This window comes from Lucilia cuprina, chromosome 2 (genome assembly GCF_022045245.1).
Source record: "Lucilia cuprina isolate Lc7/37 chromosome 2, ASM2204524v1, whole genome shotgun sequence".
Lineage (NCBI taxonomy): Eukaryota > Metazoa > Arthropoda > Insecta > Diptera > Calliphoridae > Lucilia > Lucilia cuprina.
This window is the reverse complement of record NC_060950.1, coordinates 32,385,986-32,406,974: the sequence shown is the minus strand read 5'-3', so window position 1 is coordinate 32,406,974 and position 20,989 is coordinate 32,385,986. Positions and strand designations below refer to the sequence as shown.

General features: G+C 31.2%; 1 protein-coding gene across 1 annotated transcript in view; it reads left to right on the top strand.

Moving 5' to 3' along the window:
- LOC111680395 (homeotic protein caudal) overlaps positions 1 to 2,650 on the top strand; it is a 29,717-nt gene extending 27,067 nt beyond the window's left edge. The window contains exon 2 of the mRNA XM_023442029.2: positions 1,597 to 2,650. Within this exon, the coding sequence (XP_023297797.2) occupies positions 1,597 to 2,063 (467 nt within the window). The 3' untranslated portion in view covers positions 2,064 to 2,650. The remainder of the gene's footprint in view (positions 1 to 1,596) is intronic.
- The last annotated feature ends 18,339 nt before the right edge of the window (positions 2,651 to 20,989 follow it).

Here is a 20,989-nt window from a genome sequence, read left to right as displayed (position 1 = left end):
AACTTTATTTAAAAGCTTTTTACATGGAAAATACAGTAAACTTGTATAACTTTTAAAGCTCTTAAAGCTTTAATTGAATGCTTTGAGGAGATATACATATAGTTATTTCGAAAACTATTAATTGACTTCATTATCTTTTCTGTGGCTAGTTTGAAAACCAAAGCTTAAAAGTTCTAATAGGGAATAATAAGCAAACTTTTATAAGTAGCTTTTGAATTAAGTAATCGCAATTCAGTTTTAAACTTAATCTAAAACTTTTATTCAAAACGACTTAAAGCCTATTTTAAAGCTTTTCAAAACTACTCTGCTATAACCTTTTAATTTAATTTCAATGTCTACTGGTTCTAGTAAAAAAGAATATATTCAAATACTACCAGACATTTTGTCGTCATAACTCGCTTCTATCCCACAATAACACATTATCATTTTCCTAAAAGTAAATATTGAGAATTGTCATCGGAATTTATTTACACATTTGTTCCCTGCTAGTCTTTAAATAAATACACAACTAACTACAACAAATACGGCCAGCCATGATGGATTACTTTGACATTAGCTTGACATATTATTATAGATGTTAAACTTTTCTACTATTTTGCTATTTTCTAAAGCTTTTATTGTTGAACAACAAAAAAAAAAATCGTACTCGTTGCACATCAAATATACCGCATTGCATACAACATTTAATACCTCTTGATGAACGAATCAATATGATAAATATTATTTCTGTTGCACTCGAAGCGAACATTGTAATTTGGGATTCTATTCGAAATGGTCTCAACTAGAAACAGTTGTTAGTGGACTTTCTTATCGCAGTTGTTGTAATAGTACTAGCGTAAAAACTAGATAAAGCTTTTGAAATGTTTTATCAGGATTTAAGCGATTGTCATTAAGTTTATTTAATAGATGTTTTAGATTTTTATAGACAAAAATGCCAGGAAAGTAAAAATTTGATCAGTTTAGACTATATACTAAAAACGACAGACTCGTCTATAGTCCAGACTATAATCATAGTCCACACTATATTTTAAAAAAAGATTATAGATCTGAATATATACAAGTCTTCTCTACCCTACAGACAAGACTACATTCCAAACTAGAGTCTAGCCTGTAGACAAGACCATAGTCCAGACTATAGAAAAGAATATAATTCAGACTATAGAATTTACCATTGTCCAAGCTATAGACAAGACCATAGCCCATAATATAATATAGTTCAGACTATAGAATAGTTTATAATTCAGACTATAGACAAGACAATAGTCCAGACTATAGAATATAATCCAGATTATAGAATATACTATATACCAGACTATAGGTCAGACCCTAGAATGGACTTCAGTCCCGACCGTAGAATAGACTTTAGAATAGACCAGACTATAGAATAGTCTATAGTCCTGGCTGCGGAATAGTCTGGTAACTTCAGTCTATACTAAACTCTAAAATTTACACGAAACTAAAACTAATACAATCTAATCGGATTACAGAATTTATTGCAGTACAGACTAGACTTAACTGAAGCTAGTATAATCTTCTTAAATCTTCTAATTATAAAATAAATTAATTTTATTCTTCTTTTTTTTTGTTCTTTTGCAGGCAAAACACGCACCAAGGATAAATATCGTGTTGTCTACACCGATTTCCAACGTTTAGAACTCGAGAAAGAATACTGCACATCGCGCTACATTACCATACGCCGTAAAACCGAACTAGCCCAATCGTTGTCGCTGTCCGAACGTCAAGTGAAAATCTGGTTCCAAAATCGACGAGCCAAAGAGCGTAAACAAAATAAAAAAGTTAACGAACCCACCTTAGGTGGTGTACAACATCCGGACTATGCTAATCTTATGGATACAAAACCCAAACTGGAACCAGGTCTACACTTGCAACATTCCCTACACTCTATCAATTCCATGGCCATGTCAATGCCCGCCATGAGACTACATCCTCATCTACATGGACATCCATTGGCTGTAAGTGCTCACTCACATCATTTGCAACAGTCGCCTCATGCTCAAATATCAGCAGCTGCTGTCGCCAGTGTGGGTTCATTAGCGATGTGACCACCCTATGGCCGTATTAATGGTAGAGAAAATAGTTTACTGGCAGCATCAACAGCAACTATGAATAGCAGTGGTTGTTTAGGTGTAGGTTCGGATAGTGTTTTACATGATATGGTAGTTAATTCGGGGTCCTCTGCATTGGAGTCAGATCATGATGCTGCTGAAGTAGAGGCTGCTTTGGCTGTAGTTGCTGCTGCTGCCGCCCACAATAGTAGTAATAATAATAATCTTAATGTAACATGTAATAACAACACTTGTCCTAGTGAAATCTTAAACACTCCCCTACACTGTATTTAGGCCTAAATTAACACTTTAACTTAAAACGCGTTAAAAGTGTTTAACTCCTAACAGGGTTTTAATATTATAGTTTATAAGAATTTTGAGGGCATTTTTTCGTAAATAACTAAAAGAGATGTGTACTTTCTGTATATAGTTGTTTTAGTATGTGATCATCAGTTGAATATTGCACGTGTTGTCTTTTGTGATTGTATATTCCAACTGTTGTTAAAGCATGCTAAAGCCCTTTCCTCTCCCCTTCTTTCTTCAAAATGATAACACATCGTATGACTATCTAGCAAATATATATATATAAAAAAACTCCCTCAAAATCCTTATCTAAGTAAATAATTTTTATGTTTTTTTTTATTTTTATTGTTTTTTTTTTGTTTTGAGTTTTTTTCGTTTATTATTATTTAATTAATAGTATTAAGCTGAAATATGTTTAAATCCTATAATAAGTTAGATTTTAAACAACAAAATCTATAACAAAATCTAGAAAATATATATAATGAAGAGAAAGAAATCATTGCCTTAAATAAGCTTAATTAATTAAAATAAAACAAAAAATATCTGTAGCCGTCCTAATACAAAACAAAAATACACTTTTAAAATTATATATGAAAGAAATAATTTAAGCTAACACAATTATAAAACATTCCCATTTTGTAAATCTATATGCTGTTTCCAGTTCCTGTGCAATTTTTTTCCTTTAATTCTTTCTCCTTGACTTTTCAAACTTTTTTTTCCTTGTAAATATATAAATTTTTTTCTAACACCGTTTAAATTTATATAAAATTTTAACGTTTATTACTTATTAAATAATAAGAAAAAATTAATAGTTTAGAAAAAAAGAAAACAATTTAAAAATAAATTAAATATTTTATATAATTTTCCTACGTACAAAAAAAAATACCCACACATATACAAACTACTACTTATTAAAATAATTATTTTTAAATTGTTTATCATTGAGAAAATTTAAACAATTTATCTTTGGAAAAATCTTAATTTAGTGTAATTAATAAAAATCAAAATTTGTTTACTAGCTATGTACTATTTATGTATAAAAAATAATTAGTTTTAAGTAAATATTGCTAAAGAATCAAATCACAATGTAAATTTTCTAATAAATTCACAAAATTAATAAATTAATTGACAAATCAAAATAAAATACTTTTCGTTTTCTTTAATGCCAGCAACGTAATAACAAAACTCAGGATAGACGTAGACTACAGGGATTAGGTGAGTTAAAAGCTTTTTCATATATTAGGTATTTTTAGCCTTAGGAAAGGCTTATCTGTGGAACGATCTGTCATACTCACCTAACTTTTTATATCCTACACCACTATAGTTTGGAAGTTTATTATGCGTTTGTGCTGATTTTTGTAACATCCCAAACAAATTAGTCATACACCCACCTGCGAGTGAATATAGGCCTATCTGTGTATCCAAAGGTCGCAAATTTTCAAGATAATTTGATGAAATTGTGATCAATGATCATAACGAAGAGATTAATTTAGGTTGATAGGAGCACGTAAGCTACATATAATCCGAAAAAATACTCCTAGGCTACTAGAGAGTTTTTTATGTTGCTACAAAAACTTATTCATAAACGTTACCAAATCTTTGATTTATAAACCTTTGATAAAAGTTCGATAATTAAAAATTCAATTTCTTGGAAGTAATTTCTAAGAACATTTCATTCAGTAACTGTGAGGGATGTTACATCCCAAATATTATCATTCCCAAGATATTTAAAGTTAATTACAACAGAATGATGCCAATAAAGGGGAAAGTGTTCCAAAGTATCAGTGTCCTTTTCACATGCTCTACTTTCTTCTGAATCCTTTCGTTTAATCAACTATAGTTGAGTACGTATGTCTGAATCCGTACGACTTATTGTTTATAATTGTGCGCGTAATGCTGTGTATCCACGGAAAATACATACCATTACACTAACCCACTCACTTATTTTGGGGAGTTTTCTCGTTCTCTCGTTACCCTACATGATTTTTGTGATTCTATCCAACGTTTTATTATTTCTAGAAGTCTAATATGATTCTAAGATACATATTTTTAATTTAGCCCTCGTTGTGTCAAATGGTTTTTAGTTCATCGACCTCCCTTCTCTTTAAATCTAAAACATTCGCTCTTTCGTTTTCGACTTCTAATAGAATTCTAAAAGACATATTTATAATTCGGCCCACGTGTGTCAAATGGGTTTTCATTACTTGATCTCCCTTCCCTTTAAAGCTAGTGCATTTGCTCTTTCATTGCCGACTGCTTACGAATTGAATGGTACCTATAAGATGCAAAGCTTACCTCTGCCAGTCGATTTGGTTAAATATATTTTACAATCCAATACAATCTTAAATATATTCTTATCATCTGATATCGACCTAATTGATATCTAACTGTCGGTAAATATGTTAACAGCTTTAGGCAATTGCTCGGTCTTCTGCCTGAAAATAAGTGTTGATATTACGTAGATCTCAATTAAGATCCATCCGTGTAGCAATGGATTCCTATGGGTATTTGCTCTAATTTTCCACTTTATCATGACATTCTGTCAAGGCTAAGTGTTTCAAAAATCTTTACATATTCTGTGTCTGGTATGCGATCGTGCACATCCGATGTTTGTGAATAGCTTTCCTGTATATATTGATGATGTGACCTACAACAGGCTTTACTCAGTTAACTCTGTCAGTCATTGGGTATCTTTTTACCAAACAAACAGAGTTCAACACCACCTAGTGACCCAAGTCTGATGTAGCTTTAAAGCTCTCTCCCCCTTTTCACTTTTACTTGCTTACTAAAGGCATTTTGTACACATGACACATGTTACACCCAAGTCCCAAGTTAGTCCTGAGTCCAAAGAATACAAAATGTTCTAAATTTCATCAACTTAAACCAATATACCTCTTCAATTAAAAGCTTAATTACAATTGAAACCGCTGTCGACAAATCACACAAAAAGAGCGAGCGACGAATTAAGATTTATCGACTGTCGACAGACCACATTTATTGACGTTTATAAGAAAAAATCAATGCAAAATAATGTTTTATTTAAAATAATTTTTTATGAAATAAAAAGAAATGATCAAACAATTATTCTGAATAAAATACGGGAACAGACATATTATTTTTCTTGTTTTGTTTTTATTTAATTTAATATATTCCTTTAATAATAACACATGACGAAAAATGCGCATTATAACAACCCCGCAATTTTGCAAGATATTAAGCAAAATATTCTGAACATATGGCAACGCCACAATATAAGAAGAGAGAATGAGAGGATCGCCAAAGATCGCAATAAAAGTAATAAAGAATCCATGTCAACTATAATGTCGCCAACCAAAGACGATATTTTGCCCTCCATGATCCAAAATGTACAAAAATTCATTGTCTATAGCGGTTGTGGTTCCAATTTAAATTAGCTGTGAGTCGTGTAGGGTATAAAAATATTAAATAATTGATCTTAAAATATGACAAACAATTTTTCGATGAAATCAAGTAGAATAGTTTAACTGATCATTATGATCTTCATTTATAAATGACCAAGAAAACAGTAACGACAACAAAATAAAATTTTAATAGCGCTATTGGTTAAAAGAAACAATAATATTGTTTGTTTAAAGTTTTAACACCAATCAAATAATAAAAGTAAAGACATATGTTTACAGGTAAAGTTTGTACTACCTCAGACTTACAAAAAAAGCTAAGTCTCGTGCCTAATAATATATATTAACAAATAAAATAAACAAAATTTTGACAAAAGTAGAAATTGACAAAAGGTAAACCTTAATTTAAAGAAATAAACAAAAATTTCCATTGTGATAATATAATCTCCCACACTTTTGCCAACTTATAACTTTGTTTCTTATAGTTTTGGGTTTTTACAAAAGTTTAAGGTATATTCGCTCAATTAAGATACCGGATAAAGTATGGAATTTAACAAAGATTTTTTAATTAGTGCATGAATACTAAAACATTTGTCGCCTAATTGTGAAATCGCGTAGTAGTATATATTTCTTGATATAGAGGGCTTTAATTAAAATTTAATTGCGTGAACTGGTTTTTCGATTTGTATGTGAGATCCATTTAATGGTTGATAAAACCTATTGTTGTTTTACTATGTATATTCATATGTATGTATATTGAGCTTAAAGTTATCGTACCAATAGATTAAAGGAACCAAATTGACGCCAAAGTGTTTATAATTTTTGAGTAACATCCGTTGTCGTTGTACACATACGTTCGACAACACTCCGTTGTCAATAGTTAACATTAAACCAACAGATGTGTTTAAAATTTTGATTTCAACAACATTCAACGTTGTCAACATTACAACAATTCGTTAACAATTTTTATCGGGTATTTATCATAATAAAATTTGTTATTGTAATAAAGCGGCCAAGTTAACTTCATGTGAACTTTACATTAACTTATCCAAAAAACTTTAATACTTCAGTTATAAATTAAACCAGATTTTATATAGTTTTCTTTAAGATTTTCGGTATAAATAAAATCTATTTAACATAAGTAATTAAGGCATTTCAATTTAACAAACATAATTTTAAACAATTTTACAATCAACTTAAACATAAAAATCTCAAATTAACATATTATAGCATTTTAGTGCTGATTGACAGTTGACAAACAGTTAGTTTTGCAGTAAAATTTAACTTTTAAAAACATTAATTATATTCACTAATTTTTACATAAATTATATTTAATGTTAAATTTATACATTTTGTTGCAAAATTACAGTTTTTTTAATTAGTACTTTTGATGATTTTTCATTTTCGTGAGTATAATATATGTACATAAGTTTGTCAATTTAATTTTGTGAACCGAAAAAGTATATGAATTCTTTGATAACGAAGTTTATAAGTGCGTAAGAATCAAGTTTCTGGATACCCCTGATATTTTAGGGATCCGAATCTTAAATAATTATGTGAAATATGCAGCATGCTATTAACAGATATGAACAATATAAACAAGTAGGAAAGTATAGTCGGGCTTGGCCGACCATATAATACCCTACACCATGAGTATATTTTTAAAATTGTTATTTTTTGTAAAGAAACTTTTATGTTGAATATTACCATAAATCCAAAATATTTAAGCCATTTATTGATAAAAAACTAAAATTTCTAAATGAGGCTTTATATAGGTCAAATATGGGCCGATCCTCGGTAAATTTGGGAAAAGGATATATTTCTAAATAACAGTTAGTTTCGTTGAGTTTCATTGCGATACAAATGGTTACAAGTCAATTTTAGACGTTTAAGTCATTTTTTGAAGGGGGGTTTGAATGGGGGCTAGGGTCAAATATAGGCCGATCCTTAAGAAAATCTGCAGTGTCATTTATACTTATATAAAACTTATTTGTTCAAATCGGGAGGTACGGTTGTATGGGGTCTAGGTGAAATAATGGACCGATTTCAAAAATTTTCAATAGGCTTCGTCCTTGTGCCAAAAAACATGCTTGGTCCAAATTTCATCAAATTATCTTGAAAATTGCGGCATGTACCTTGCGCACAAGGTTTATATGGACAGCCAGCCAACCAGCCAGCCGGACAGACGGACGGACGGACATGTCTTAATCGATTCAAAAAATGATTCTGATTCGATCGGTATACTTAGGTGGGTATTGGACCAATATTTTTGTATGTTACAAACATCAGCACAAACGTATAATACCCTCCCCACTATAGTGGTGTGGGGTATAAAAAGGAATATAATCGGAAGTACTTTTAAGCAACGTAAGGCCTTAAATATAGTTGAGTATTCTGACACAGAAACCTCAAATTATAACAAACACAATCATAACTAAACCCAACAAGGATAAAGTATTTAGAACGAATGGTGGAAGAAGTGAGCGAGTTAAACTCATAATGGAACTGTTCCACTAAATGCGAACGAACAAGTATTTTCTAGTTTTATATTGAAAACAACAAATAAATTCGCAAAATTGTTATTGTTTTTAATATAAAATGAGATGGAAATGTTCGTTCACATTTATAGGAACAGGGAGCATAAGTCAAACTCAATACACTCCTATAATTCTATCGAACTCTCATTTATCACTAAATTAGGTAAAGAGTATAAATGAGAATAAATCCAAGATAAGTAAGGCAAAGTTACTTAGAGTATAAGGGCTTTTGAAAAGAAGCTCCTTTTATAGCGAAAAAATCCTTCACCTTTTTTCTAAAGTTCGACAATCCAACAGAAGACCCGTATAGTTGTTTTTGAGATAATGAGAATCCGATCTTCCGATTAATTAAACACAGAATAAATCACACTGTATTTTATGCTATCAAAGCCATGTCATACAATCTTTCAAATGGCCTGAAGCTAAATACTGTGTACTCTCAAAGCCAAACCATACAGCCACTCAAAAAGGTCTCGTGCCATTTTGAAAAGACGAGCATGTAAGCTTATTCGGCTCCATAGGTGAGGTGTTTAAAAATAATTCCCTATCAATGGAAAAGATAAAGCCATATTCTGAAAAAAGAAAAGATCGGTCATCTTATGCCAAATTTGCTGAGACAGTTTTATATTGAAAACAACAGTTAAGGAACGAGCTTTCTCGCTAATAAAGCTTGTGGAGAGTATTCCTTCATACTATACCTTGCGAATAAGTGGAAGCGAAGTGGCTTCCATAATGCCAAAGTAGATGTGAAAATATGTAAAGATTTTTTTTAAGCTTGAGGATCCTATCTTTCTTAAAGTAGACATCAACCAGAATTAAAACTTTACCCCTGCAAAGTACAAATGTATGGACTCCAAAAGGGTTGTTATTACTATTCGCAAGATGGACCTTGTATCACCATTAGCCAAAAGAGGAGAAGATTATCACCAACAGTAAAAATACTCAATCATATTGATCAAAAGTCGGTTGTTAAAATGATATAAGGGATTTTATGAGATTGTTTACAATTAGACTGTGTTGGGTGTCGAGACGGAAGGTTGCGGAAATATTTACTAGTTTCGAACATTGGCATAAATGATAAGAATAGCATTGGTTAGTTTTCAAAAGGATCCGTGAGATCATCAATCAATATTGGAATAGTTGAATGGATTGCAAAGGCCTTATGGCCAACACTAGATTTGAGAGATACTGTTTAGCACACAGAGAAAACAGATTCGTTCTGATAACCGAATTTGTTTCCAATCGAATTCAGTCGGTTCTCACAACTATACCTTTATTCGATTGTAATTATTGTAAAATTCGGTTAATCTTATTGAATATATGGAGTACACAACTATTTTTGATTATTATTCAGTAATCAGGATTGAAATTATTAGTATTTACAACTGAAATATTATTTATTAAAAACCAATTTGTGGATTATGTGTATTTGTAAAATATAATTCATTTTATTTAAAATATTTACAATAAAATATGAATCTGTATAAACTTACAAAACGTACATATATTATTCGATTATTGATGAAAATTTGATGTTTATGTGCCGGGGATTTTGTTCTTCATCCTGTCTAACATGTCCAAAGGAGTACTACCTTTCCGCAGCTATAAAATTAAGAAAACTAATAGAAAATAACAAAAAATAGATTAGGAGATATAAAACATATTTAACATTACCTTTTATATCCGATCTTTCCGTATTTATTTATCCTCAAATGTAATTTGTCTTTTTATTAAATATAAATTCATTTTATTTTATTTATTTTTATGTACGTCATCTAAAATTACCAACTTATTGGTTGTGAACATCGAAATTGGTTCCTTTAATCATCATTTAATTTTAAATAATTGTTTCCATTAATAATTGGTTGCAGTGCCCAATATTTTTTACTCTCTACTATTTTTCAGTTGCAACGACTAATATTTGATGTTCTGACGTTTCAATTCTAAATAAAAATCGGCTTCTTTTACTGAATTCACAAAAATAATTAATAATCGATACAATTCAGTTCAAATTACTGATATGGAAATTGTTAACACCACAATTCGTTTATAATTATGGTTTTTTAGTACTGAATATAGAAAATTAGTTAATTTAATTTTAATTAATTTAACTAAATATTTATCATGCTAACCGATTTCCAATCGATCTTTTTTCTGTGTGCATATAAAATAATTTAATCTGATAAATTCAAAATATTTCTTTTATTAGTGAGAATATCAAAATTCCTATGGTGCATTACAAAAATATTTTGACACACATTCGTGACCTGAAAAAGATTCATCTAAACAAATTACAAAATTTCTTGTTTGATTTTTTTTTTTTTTTTTTTTGATAAGACAAAAAGTGTAACAAAAAACACATACAAAACAGACGGACGGACAGACAAACAAACAGATAGACAGTTGAATGCATATAATTTATAACTCAAAATGTTTATATGCAAAACTCACAACTCGGCAAGATGTATTTTTTATATAAAAAAACAATACAACTAAATATTGTTGTTGTCTTAATGATAATGGAAAGTCAACCGAGTCACAAAGGTAAATTCGACAGAAATTTTTAACATTTTCACACTTATATGCTAAAAAATATAAAATAACCGAAAACTGAAAAACAGAAACATTGCACAAATTAAAGCCAACTTTGTTTATAAAACAGACAAAAATTCAAATTGACATGGATGACTGTTCAAACGTAAGAATGCGCCTTTATGCCGAAATAAAATTATCATTATCTGTTGTACTGCATGTACGAGTTAAATATAAAGCCACGCACTGTATGCAGAGATACATACATACGTAAATATCCGTATCCGCAATTGTTTGTATCCATCCGTACCATCGCACTTTCACACGCATATGCACAGACACACATAGAAAATTGTAGACTGTAATTGGGGTGTAAAAATGTTTGCTTTGCAATGTATTAACTATTTACATGTTGTTAGAAAGCAAGATACATACATAGTACGTATAAAATGGTTGAAAAGTTAAATGCATTTATTTATGTTTATACGGATACTGTATCTAATCCTTTTGTTTTCCACAAAATGTTTGATCGTTTGTTTCAAATGCCGACGCTAAAATTGTTTTCTATTTAAATTGTTGCGGTCTTTGAGCTGCTACTTGTTATTTCTGTACAAATACTCGAGCTCTCGATATTTGCCGAAAGGGGTTTTTGATAAAACAGTTGCTTTTCCACAGAATTCACAATAAAGTATTGTTTTCTATATTTCTAAGTAGTACATACACATGTATCGTTTTAATTTAATTAACATGTTATCATTTTCGTAGAACTGTTCGGATACTAGATTGAAACAACAGCTAAATTGTTGACTAGAAATTGAAATTTGTGTTAATTGAAAATAAAACATTTTTAAACTTTTCAAATAGACATCTAAAAGGAAATCAAAACTCGACAAGAGTAATCTGTAAGTATTCGTAAATCGATTAAAGATCACTCATATAATACTTCATGTAAAACTAGAGGTCTACATTAGACATCTTCGTGTCAAAGCAATACGTGCTTTTCATACCTACACAGAGGGAATAATAAATATTCAAGCCTGATACCAAATTGACATCAAATTTTTCAATAAAACCGTTATCAAGAATATACACGTACGACAACACAACGTTGCGTTGTCAACATTGCAACAATTCGTTTTCGCATTATAAATTTCGTACACATCCGTTGTCTTAAAGTAAACGAACGTGATAAGCTCACTATTGGCAATGGATTGTGAGCTTACCACGTTTGTTAACTTTTAGACAACAGATATGTATAAAATTTAGTAGCGACAACGAATTGTTGTAATGTTGATAACGTTGCGTTGTCAACATTATATACGTATGTATAAACTTGACAACGGATGTTATTAAAAAAACTTTGGTGTCGATTTGAAATCAGGCGTGTATATACTTTTTCCCTCTGTGTACTTTGCATTAAACGCTTCAAGTTATTTGCAACGATTTGACGCTTATAAAAGAAGAACGTAGATCCACTTTTAGCATTCTACGCTTCAATGCATTCTATGCTTGTAACTTGCAGCCTACAATTAGATTGATTCTACTTTTTTGACAGACGCGTAGAATGCGTGGTGTGAACCTCAAGATTAAGGCACTTATGTATTGGCTATCCATATTGAAAAAGTTGCTTTCAACTTTCAAAATCACTGGCGTGCGGTATGTGACTTAGTATTTCCACACTCTATAGTCTGAAATGGTATTGATCATCTGTGATAGGTCGTATATGATTTAGACTGATGTCTCTAAAGAATGAAGACTGTGGTGGTAAATGTGCTGCCCACACTGTAACGAAAGTTTCATTTAAAATAAATCACCATTTTATTGCTCTGCAGGCTTTACTGTCATATATGAGCATCTGCCTTCAATTCTACTGAGTATATATCGTTCATATTTATACATAAACTAACGTTAACTTCCAAGATTGATACCGGTTCGGGTGTCACTGTCTATACTGTGACACCCGACTCCCTGACGAATGTAGTTTCTTTCTTCAAGCAGAGAACCTAGCGATCTGAAAATTGATTGAACTGATACGAAATCTTATCGATCTAGGATTGATTGTAGCAATTATTAATGATAGTCTACCTGTTCCTAGAGCATTGAAATATCATACGGTTCAATCGCGCCTGCTTCTAGATTCTATTAATACTCTTAGGGACACTTTGAAATTGTTGGATGTCGAAACGGAATGTTGCAAAAGAACTTACTAGGTTCGAACATTGTCATAGATAATAAGAATATAAAAGAAAAATCTTATATCTGTCTCTAGTATTGATTAATTTTCGAAAAAATTTGTGACATCATCAAGCAATCCTGAAGTAGTTGAATGGATTGTAAAATATCACGTGAAGTTTATTAAGATGTTTAGATGTTTAATGGAGCATTGCTCAATTAAGTAAGGCGAATATGCATAGATTCAGAGGCGGTTGAATGCTTAATTTCTTATAGGTTGAAATGTTTGGAAATATGTAGGTTCCATGACGAACTAAGGGAGATTAATAGGTTTTATCAGAGGAATTATATTTTCTTTTTTATCTTTAGATTTTCACAATAAGCTTTATGGTCTGCGAGTTGCACATCTTTCTGGTGCATAATACTTCTTAACTTAAACCTCAACAATCAACATAAAATTTGGTCCGACTGGGCATATGTTAACTAGCAAAACAAACCGCGGTGGTATTGTACTATAGGACTAATTCCAGCCAACAGCAGAAAATAGGAAGAGAATAGACCAACAGCTTTGTTCTAATATCTCTCTAAAGCTCCAAATATTATATTTTAAATGAAAGCAAGGAGCATGCATCCCGGTTGTGAAACGAGGCTACCTGAAGAATTATTCAATTATTATAAATTATTTCCTATTATCACAAGTCTTGATATACACTTCTTCCGAGAACTCAGCTACGAAACATAATACTGACCACTGGCCTTCACGCCATAAGCAGAAATCTGCATATTATGCAAAAGCATTAATGATGTTCCACAATTTTTATATGGGTCTCTTAACGGATTTATCTAAAGTAAATATCTGGAAAATAAATTGTTTTATCATTCTACTTAAAAGTGTACTTTCTCTTAAAAGGTTTACTTATGGACTGAAGTCTTAAGTTTTTTGTCATTATAACACGATTTCATAAAGAATCGAACATTTAAATATATCTTCTGTAGACATGCCAATTATGGACCGATCCTAACGAAATTTGGAAGACGTTCTTATAGAAGTTGTTGGTCATGGTGAAGATGTCCTTAAATGGTAAAATGTGATCAGATTTTTCTTATATTTTGTAGCATCATTTCTGAAATTTGGATAAACTATATTGATGAAATCTTATCATTAATTACGACGTGTACCCTTAGTTTAGAATAAAAACTTTCTTAATTTACGACAACAAAATTCTATCTGACTGTTAATTAAGGACTTTCAGTTAAAATAAGATTGAATTGTCTAAATGATTATAACCAGGGAAACATTTTCTAGTACCTAAAGTACTAAAAATGTGCGATATTTAAAATATTCACAGAAGGAGTAACTTTTATTATATCTATAGATTATTACATTGTAAATTATTAGATTAAATCTATGCTTTCGAACAATAGAACATTTTATGGATGAATAAAATAAAAAATGGCTTCTTATAACTATTTATAAATCAAATGTGAATGTGACACCTTTGCCACCAAACATTCTCCTCTGAATGTAACCATTTTGTAATAATCCCAAAAAATTCAACCAAATAAAACTAAATACAACCCAAAAGATGATAAAAGTTAATTCAATGGAAAAATAGTCAGAGAAAAAAATGATTGCATGTCAAATGATTTATGAAGGCTTTCTATATAAACAAAAACATCCAGCTGATGCATACATACATTGCTGTCTCTCACTCATCCAATAAAATCCCATAATCTTTAAATGATCTTTTGGGGAAGAAATAGAAAAAAAACAAAATTTGATACATGCATGTATGAGTGAATAAAATTTTTAAGAAACGAAAATTAACAAAAAAATTGTATATAAAATTTAACACGACAAAGTTTTATGATGATCGGAGCAGAGTGTGTATCTTAATTGAGGCTCTATATGTTATTTTTTTTTTCATTTTCTTTTGACGTGACTTTGTGAAATCAGCCATCATCATGGTATGGAATCAGCTGCCATTGTTAAAGTATGAACAATTTTTCTGTTTCATTTCATATTGTATTTTATTCGACCAATACAAACACAACGCTTCAAACACATACAAACATATAAAGTATTAACTTAACAGACATTCATTTATTAGAAGCATTCATTCGAATTCGTATCAATTTAATTCAATGTCATAAAATTTTATTATACCCTTTCAGTAATACATTTATTTAACTGTCTGAATATCTGCATGTCTGTCAGTTTGTCTTCTTAGCCCTCTCTTCACACTTTGTATTCTATATGTTTGTACCCTACATTAGTTAGTTTTTTTTAATTATTAGTATTTATATATATAGTAATTAATATTTCGGACTCAATAGTCCGATGACCGGAAAACAAAAAACAAAAATTACTTGTTCAGGTGATGCGAATTTTATAGGATTCTACAAGGACGGAGTTTTTTAGCTTTTGTGTTACTTGTACATTAGTGTTCTTACTAATATAATCATATGGTTAGGTTGATAGGAAGATGTATACTACATCAAATCGGAAGAAATACCCCTATGCCTTTTTCGGGCCTTTTGTACGCTCCTTATCGTGAAAAAACGTTTACGGAAAGAATTAATTTTCAGTGTTCAGAAACTCAGTTTCCTGAACGTAATTCCTAAGAATCTTCCAGTCAGGAATGTTATATCTGGAATAACACCACTTCTAAGATACTTGGATCTAACTTCGACGAATGCCTGGCAGTGGCAAAGAAAGTGCTCCAGAGTTTCACGATGCTCTCCACATGGTCTACTGTCGTCTGAATCCGCACGTCTAATTTTGCAATTGTGCACATAATCCTCCCCCCGGGGGCATGTTACCTTGGCGAGACCTCCGCCTTGGTGTTATTGCAATCCCGGGGTATAAGGAGGGCCCAATACCTCCAGGCTGACCGGGACTGAAAAAATCTACTGTTTGGCTTAGTCCTTGCATAGATTGCCAGAGGTCAGACCAGAGCACCGCATAATCTGGTACTACGGGTGGCCAGTTGCCCGCAGGACTATGTCCTGGCTGGTCAGTTGGTTGAGGTTCCTTCGGGATCCACGTAGTGGCTGTTGGTTGAACCCAAATTCGCGGGAAGAGTATAAGTGGCGGTTAAAAGACTGATGCATGATAATAGTCAATATTTCGGGATAAGAGTTCGGTGCTGTTGCCGAAAATCAACAGATACCCCACAGAGGAGTGACTGTGGGACTAAGCGTTGGAAATGGGTTGGAGTCAATTGTATATGATACGGAATGAATGTAGAGGTATGCGGGACTCATCCACCCATATACCTAAATGAGTGTGTCGTATGTTTTTCTCTATGAATGTGTCGGATAAATGAGATGTGTGCTGGGTTGAATGATGATGGATGAAAGGTATCATATACAATGTGATACCAATTAATTTTCCTTCCTTGTCCAGATATGTTCAGAGTATACTCTGTTCATATCAGACTTACCACAGCGTGTCACTGTGAGTAAGAACGATGTCTACGGCTTATTGATGGATCGTGCTTCGGTCCACCGGTTACGTCTCTAGGTGCTGTTGCCGAATCAACAGAGCCATAGTAGTGTAGTTGTCTTACAACGTGACTACTTTGGCAAGAGATTAGATAGCTCGAGTACTCCAGCAAAGTACTTGCGCATGGTACCGATCATAGTTAATGTGCAAAAATTGCCACCTGAGTCTTTATTGAAGACAAAGGGGCGATGGTAGACCGTTCTCAAGTCTACCCTGTGGATGAAAAAGACCACCGTGAGATAAGGCCGACACGGCAGGTGCTCACGTTAAAACTCTCGACAGTCTGTGCACATAATCCTGTGTGTCACTCAGAATACGTACCATTATACTAACTTCAGATTTGCTCATTTTAAGGAGATTTTTCATCTTGCTCTCATCAGAGTCACCCCATATTCCAAGAGGCCTTATGAGATTCGCTTAACCGTCTCTTTATTTCAGCTTATGTTGCGTTAAATAGTTTTGCGTTTATTTGGTTAACTGACTCGAGTTCTCTTCCCTTTAAAGAACTCATATAATCCGTTAAAACTAGCAAAGTAACCTCATTTTGATATCTATTCCGATATCTTGTCAGTTATATTGCCAATAGTGTCTAAGTATAATAGCCCGAGCCTGGAAATATCCTTCTGGTTTAGACTCGTAACGTCGTAAAACAAATTGTAGTTGTAAGTGGACTCATCCCATACAAACACCCTTCTGAAACTATATTTTACCATTCAACTGTCAAGTTTATGCATCTCGATCAAAACGAACTTTTTTAAAAATGGTCAATTCTGATTGCAATGCAAAAAGGGCTAACACATCCGGATGTTGGAGAAACATGAGGATTAAAAAACTCCTGCTTTCTGTCCAGAGCCAAACGTTTAGCTATATAACCCAATATTCGGACCCTTGCGGACCAGGGTGAATTAATATACAGATTGCTCTAAAATGAACTATTGGATTAGGAACCTCTCATTGTCTAGACGAGATATGTAATGCTTTTGGGACATAAAAACATTGGAATTGGATAGTCAGAGAGGTATTCTCTCCTAATAGACCAGATAATAAAAAAAATATTTGTCAAGGCTGGTTCGTCAGTCTAAGATTACATTAGATACTTAGTAGCTTGATATCGCTCCGATTTTTGCTCTTTTGACAACAGAATTATGGTTTCTTTCTTACGGTTGTGCGGCAGTAATATATTAACCCAAAATTTATTTCATAAAAAGGAAGTTTTTAAAGGATCTGTTTTTTAGAAGTCTTAGTTGTATATCGTCGGATGCAATTCTAGATATAGCGGTACAAGTGACATTAAACTAGATTGATTAATTAATTTCTAAAAAATGTTTATTTTTTTAGAATATTTAATTCAGTTAGGACTAGAAAACGTTGCAGTTTATTGGTCTTCAAGCAAGACATATAGGGTGTTCTAAGGTTCTTATTTGCCCGTTTTTAAATTAAATATTGTATTTTTCAAAAACTATAAAAACGTATCTTCATATTCCTTCATAGTATGTACATTAGTAAAAAAAATATTTACGATTAGTTCGATCTCGCTTAAATTATAAACGAATCATATCAAATGTCTTTATTAGTGATGGTTTGGTAGACTTGCGTTTAACTAAACATAGGGCCATTTAATATTATTCTGTTTTCCATTATGGCTGATTCCTTTTTTGGACTATTTTTCGATAACAAGATCCGTACGATGCAAATGTTATAAAAATATTTTTTTTATTTATTTATTACTGTGAAAAACAAAATATCACCATGCGTCATATTGTTGCAAGTGATGCAGCAGCATATTGAACCTTTATATACAAACATACATACTATATGTAAATTCAATTTTATCAGTTACTATCCATCTATGCTCCACTCCAAATAAACATCACATATTTTTTTTCTTTGACCATTGATTGTAAAATGTTGTCTCTGTCTTAATTGGCCGTTTCATTGAAAGCCTCATAAATCATTTCGATCGGCATCTTAAGACAATATTTTGATGTCAATGATGGGCTTATATCTATCAGACTTTGTACGTTTGTTTAGGTTTTCATATGTACGCATTTCGGTCAATTGTTAATGACATTAACATATTTTATTGATTATTACATCAGCTATAACATTTCAATAAATAAACTAAGAAAACAAGTTAAATTTTTGTATTTAAAATTATTTCATACTGTCTTAAATGAAGACATTAAGTAGTGATACTTATGAATTATTTATAGATCTTTGCTTGCCAAGTACTCTGTTAATATTTACGAAAAATATAAATTAAGAACATAAAAATTCTGCTTTATATGTTTTTTGAACGATATAAAACAAAACTTAAGCATTCATAGAGATCTTTGTTTAAAAAACATTTCTCATGTTATTAAAGTTTTGACAGTAAACACACATATACAATTTCGATATAAGAATTCGGACTGAACTGATTCAAAATGTAATCACACGCAGAGAAAAAACATGGTTCGGCATGGTTAGGAAAACTATTCTATGTTTTTTGTAACAATAATTCGTTGTCATAACCAAACAATTGTCATTTTTATTGAACTTCATCAATATTTTAGTTACTGAAAACATTTATATGTTTATGACAATTATAAATTTGAGAATAATTCTTTCAAAAATAATTATTTTTACAACAAATAAATAATTATGTAAACATATTACATATATTCTTTAGAATCATTTAAACTATAAAATAATCATTAAATGGTAGGATTTTATACGGTTATGCATATAATGTTTAAGATATAAGTAAAATACGTTTACTATTAAAAATATTTTGGTATCGCCATTTTTATATCAGTTGTATGGTTTATCGGTAATAGTTCAGATTAAATAAATTGTGAATCAAATGCAGTGTTAAAATAATTGTGAAAAATAAATACTATCTAAAAATATAATAGGGTACATAAAAAATTAATAATTAAAAAAAATATATTGTGTTTATATTGGCTTGAAAGTGTGGATATATATTTTTTATGTGAATATCAGTGCTTGGAAGTTTTGTGTTTGTTTAAAAGAAAATTAACAAATAATTACATTTTACGCCGAGCACATAAGATTAACCATATTATGTTTAATATGTAACCAGAATATGGTTACATGAAGACATGTGACTACTTGTAACCATAATATGGTTACTTGAAACAATAATATGATTACTTGAAGACATTATATGATTACATGAAACCATAATGTGGTTGCTTGAAACTACAATATGATACTACAACATCACATTATCACTATATTATGATGAAATATTCGGACTATATTTAATAATAATATAATAGGTTATTATACTAATAATGATCATAATATGTTTTAAATTTAACCATAATTCTAACCATGTTGCTCTTAGATTATGGTTACCACAACTATATTTTTTCTCTGCGTGTAGTTTTGAATTTTGATTGACTTTTGATCAAGTGATGTGGGCGGAACTGCTTGTTAATTATTTATGATATTTATTAGATGTTACGCTTCTTTTTGCGACCGCTCTGTGTAAAACAAATTTTTATCCAATACCGACAAACTAACGATAATTAATATTTTGGCACGCTCACATTAAAAATTAGTATTAAAAGTTGTATCTATTAATATCTACTATAGCTAGAATCCTTAAATTTTGCACGGGCAATTTAGAAAACTATAATTATACAAATTAATATTTAGGGTAAACTAGATGTCTGGGATCAGTGGGCGTGACAACTTCCTTATTAATCGAATACAAAAATTCGAATACTTTTAAACCCGTAAACATATTTTAAATATTTATAATTCTGGTATAACGATCAAATTCGATAAAACAAGTTTTATAAGCGAGTTTTTATCTTCTAAATATAATGAGAATAGGTCCATAACTCATCGTATCACCCTTCTACAGAAAAGGTGTTTTTCGGTAAGCTCACTATTGACAATGGATTGTGAGCTTACCAGCAAGGAACCAGGCGTATATATTTGTTCCCTCTGTGTACCATATCCTATATGAACTAAAACGATAAGTTTATCTTGAGTACAGCTAGAGCATTTAAAACTTTTAAACCCGTAAACATATTTTAAATATTTATAATTCTGGTATAACGATCAAATTCGATAAAACAAGTTTTATAAGAAAGTTTTTAACTTCTAAATATAATGAGAATAGGTCCATAACTCATCGTATCACCCTTCTACAGAAAAGGTGTTTTTCGGTGCACTGTAATCCCTGGATAAAGACGTGCTATTAGTAACTCTGGTCTGTTCAGAGAACCACATAATCTGGTCAGTTGGTTGAGGATTCTTCAGTATACACGCAGTGGCTATGGTTTAAACCTAAATTTACTGGAAGAGTGAGTTGCGGTTAAAATACTTAAGCACGTCATAGTCTATAATTCGCAATAAGTTCGGTACTGTTGCCGATAAAAACAGATAGCGTTGGAAATGAGTTGGTGTTAATTGTATATGATACAGAATAAATGTAGGGGTATACGGGTCTTGTCAACCCGTATGTTTCTCCTCTAT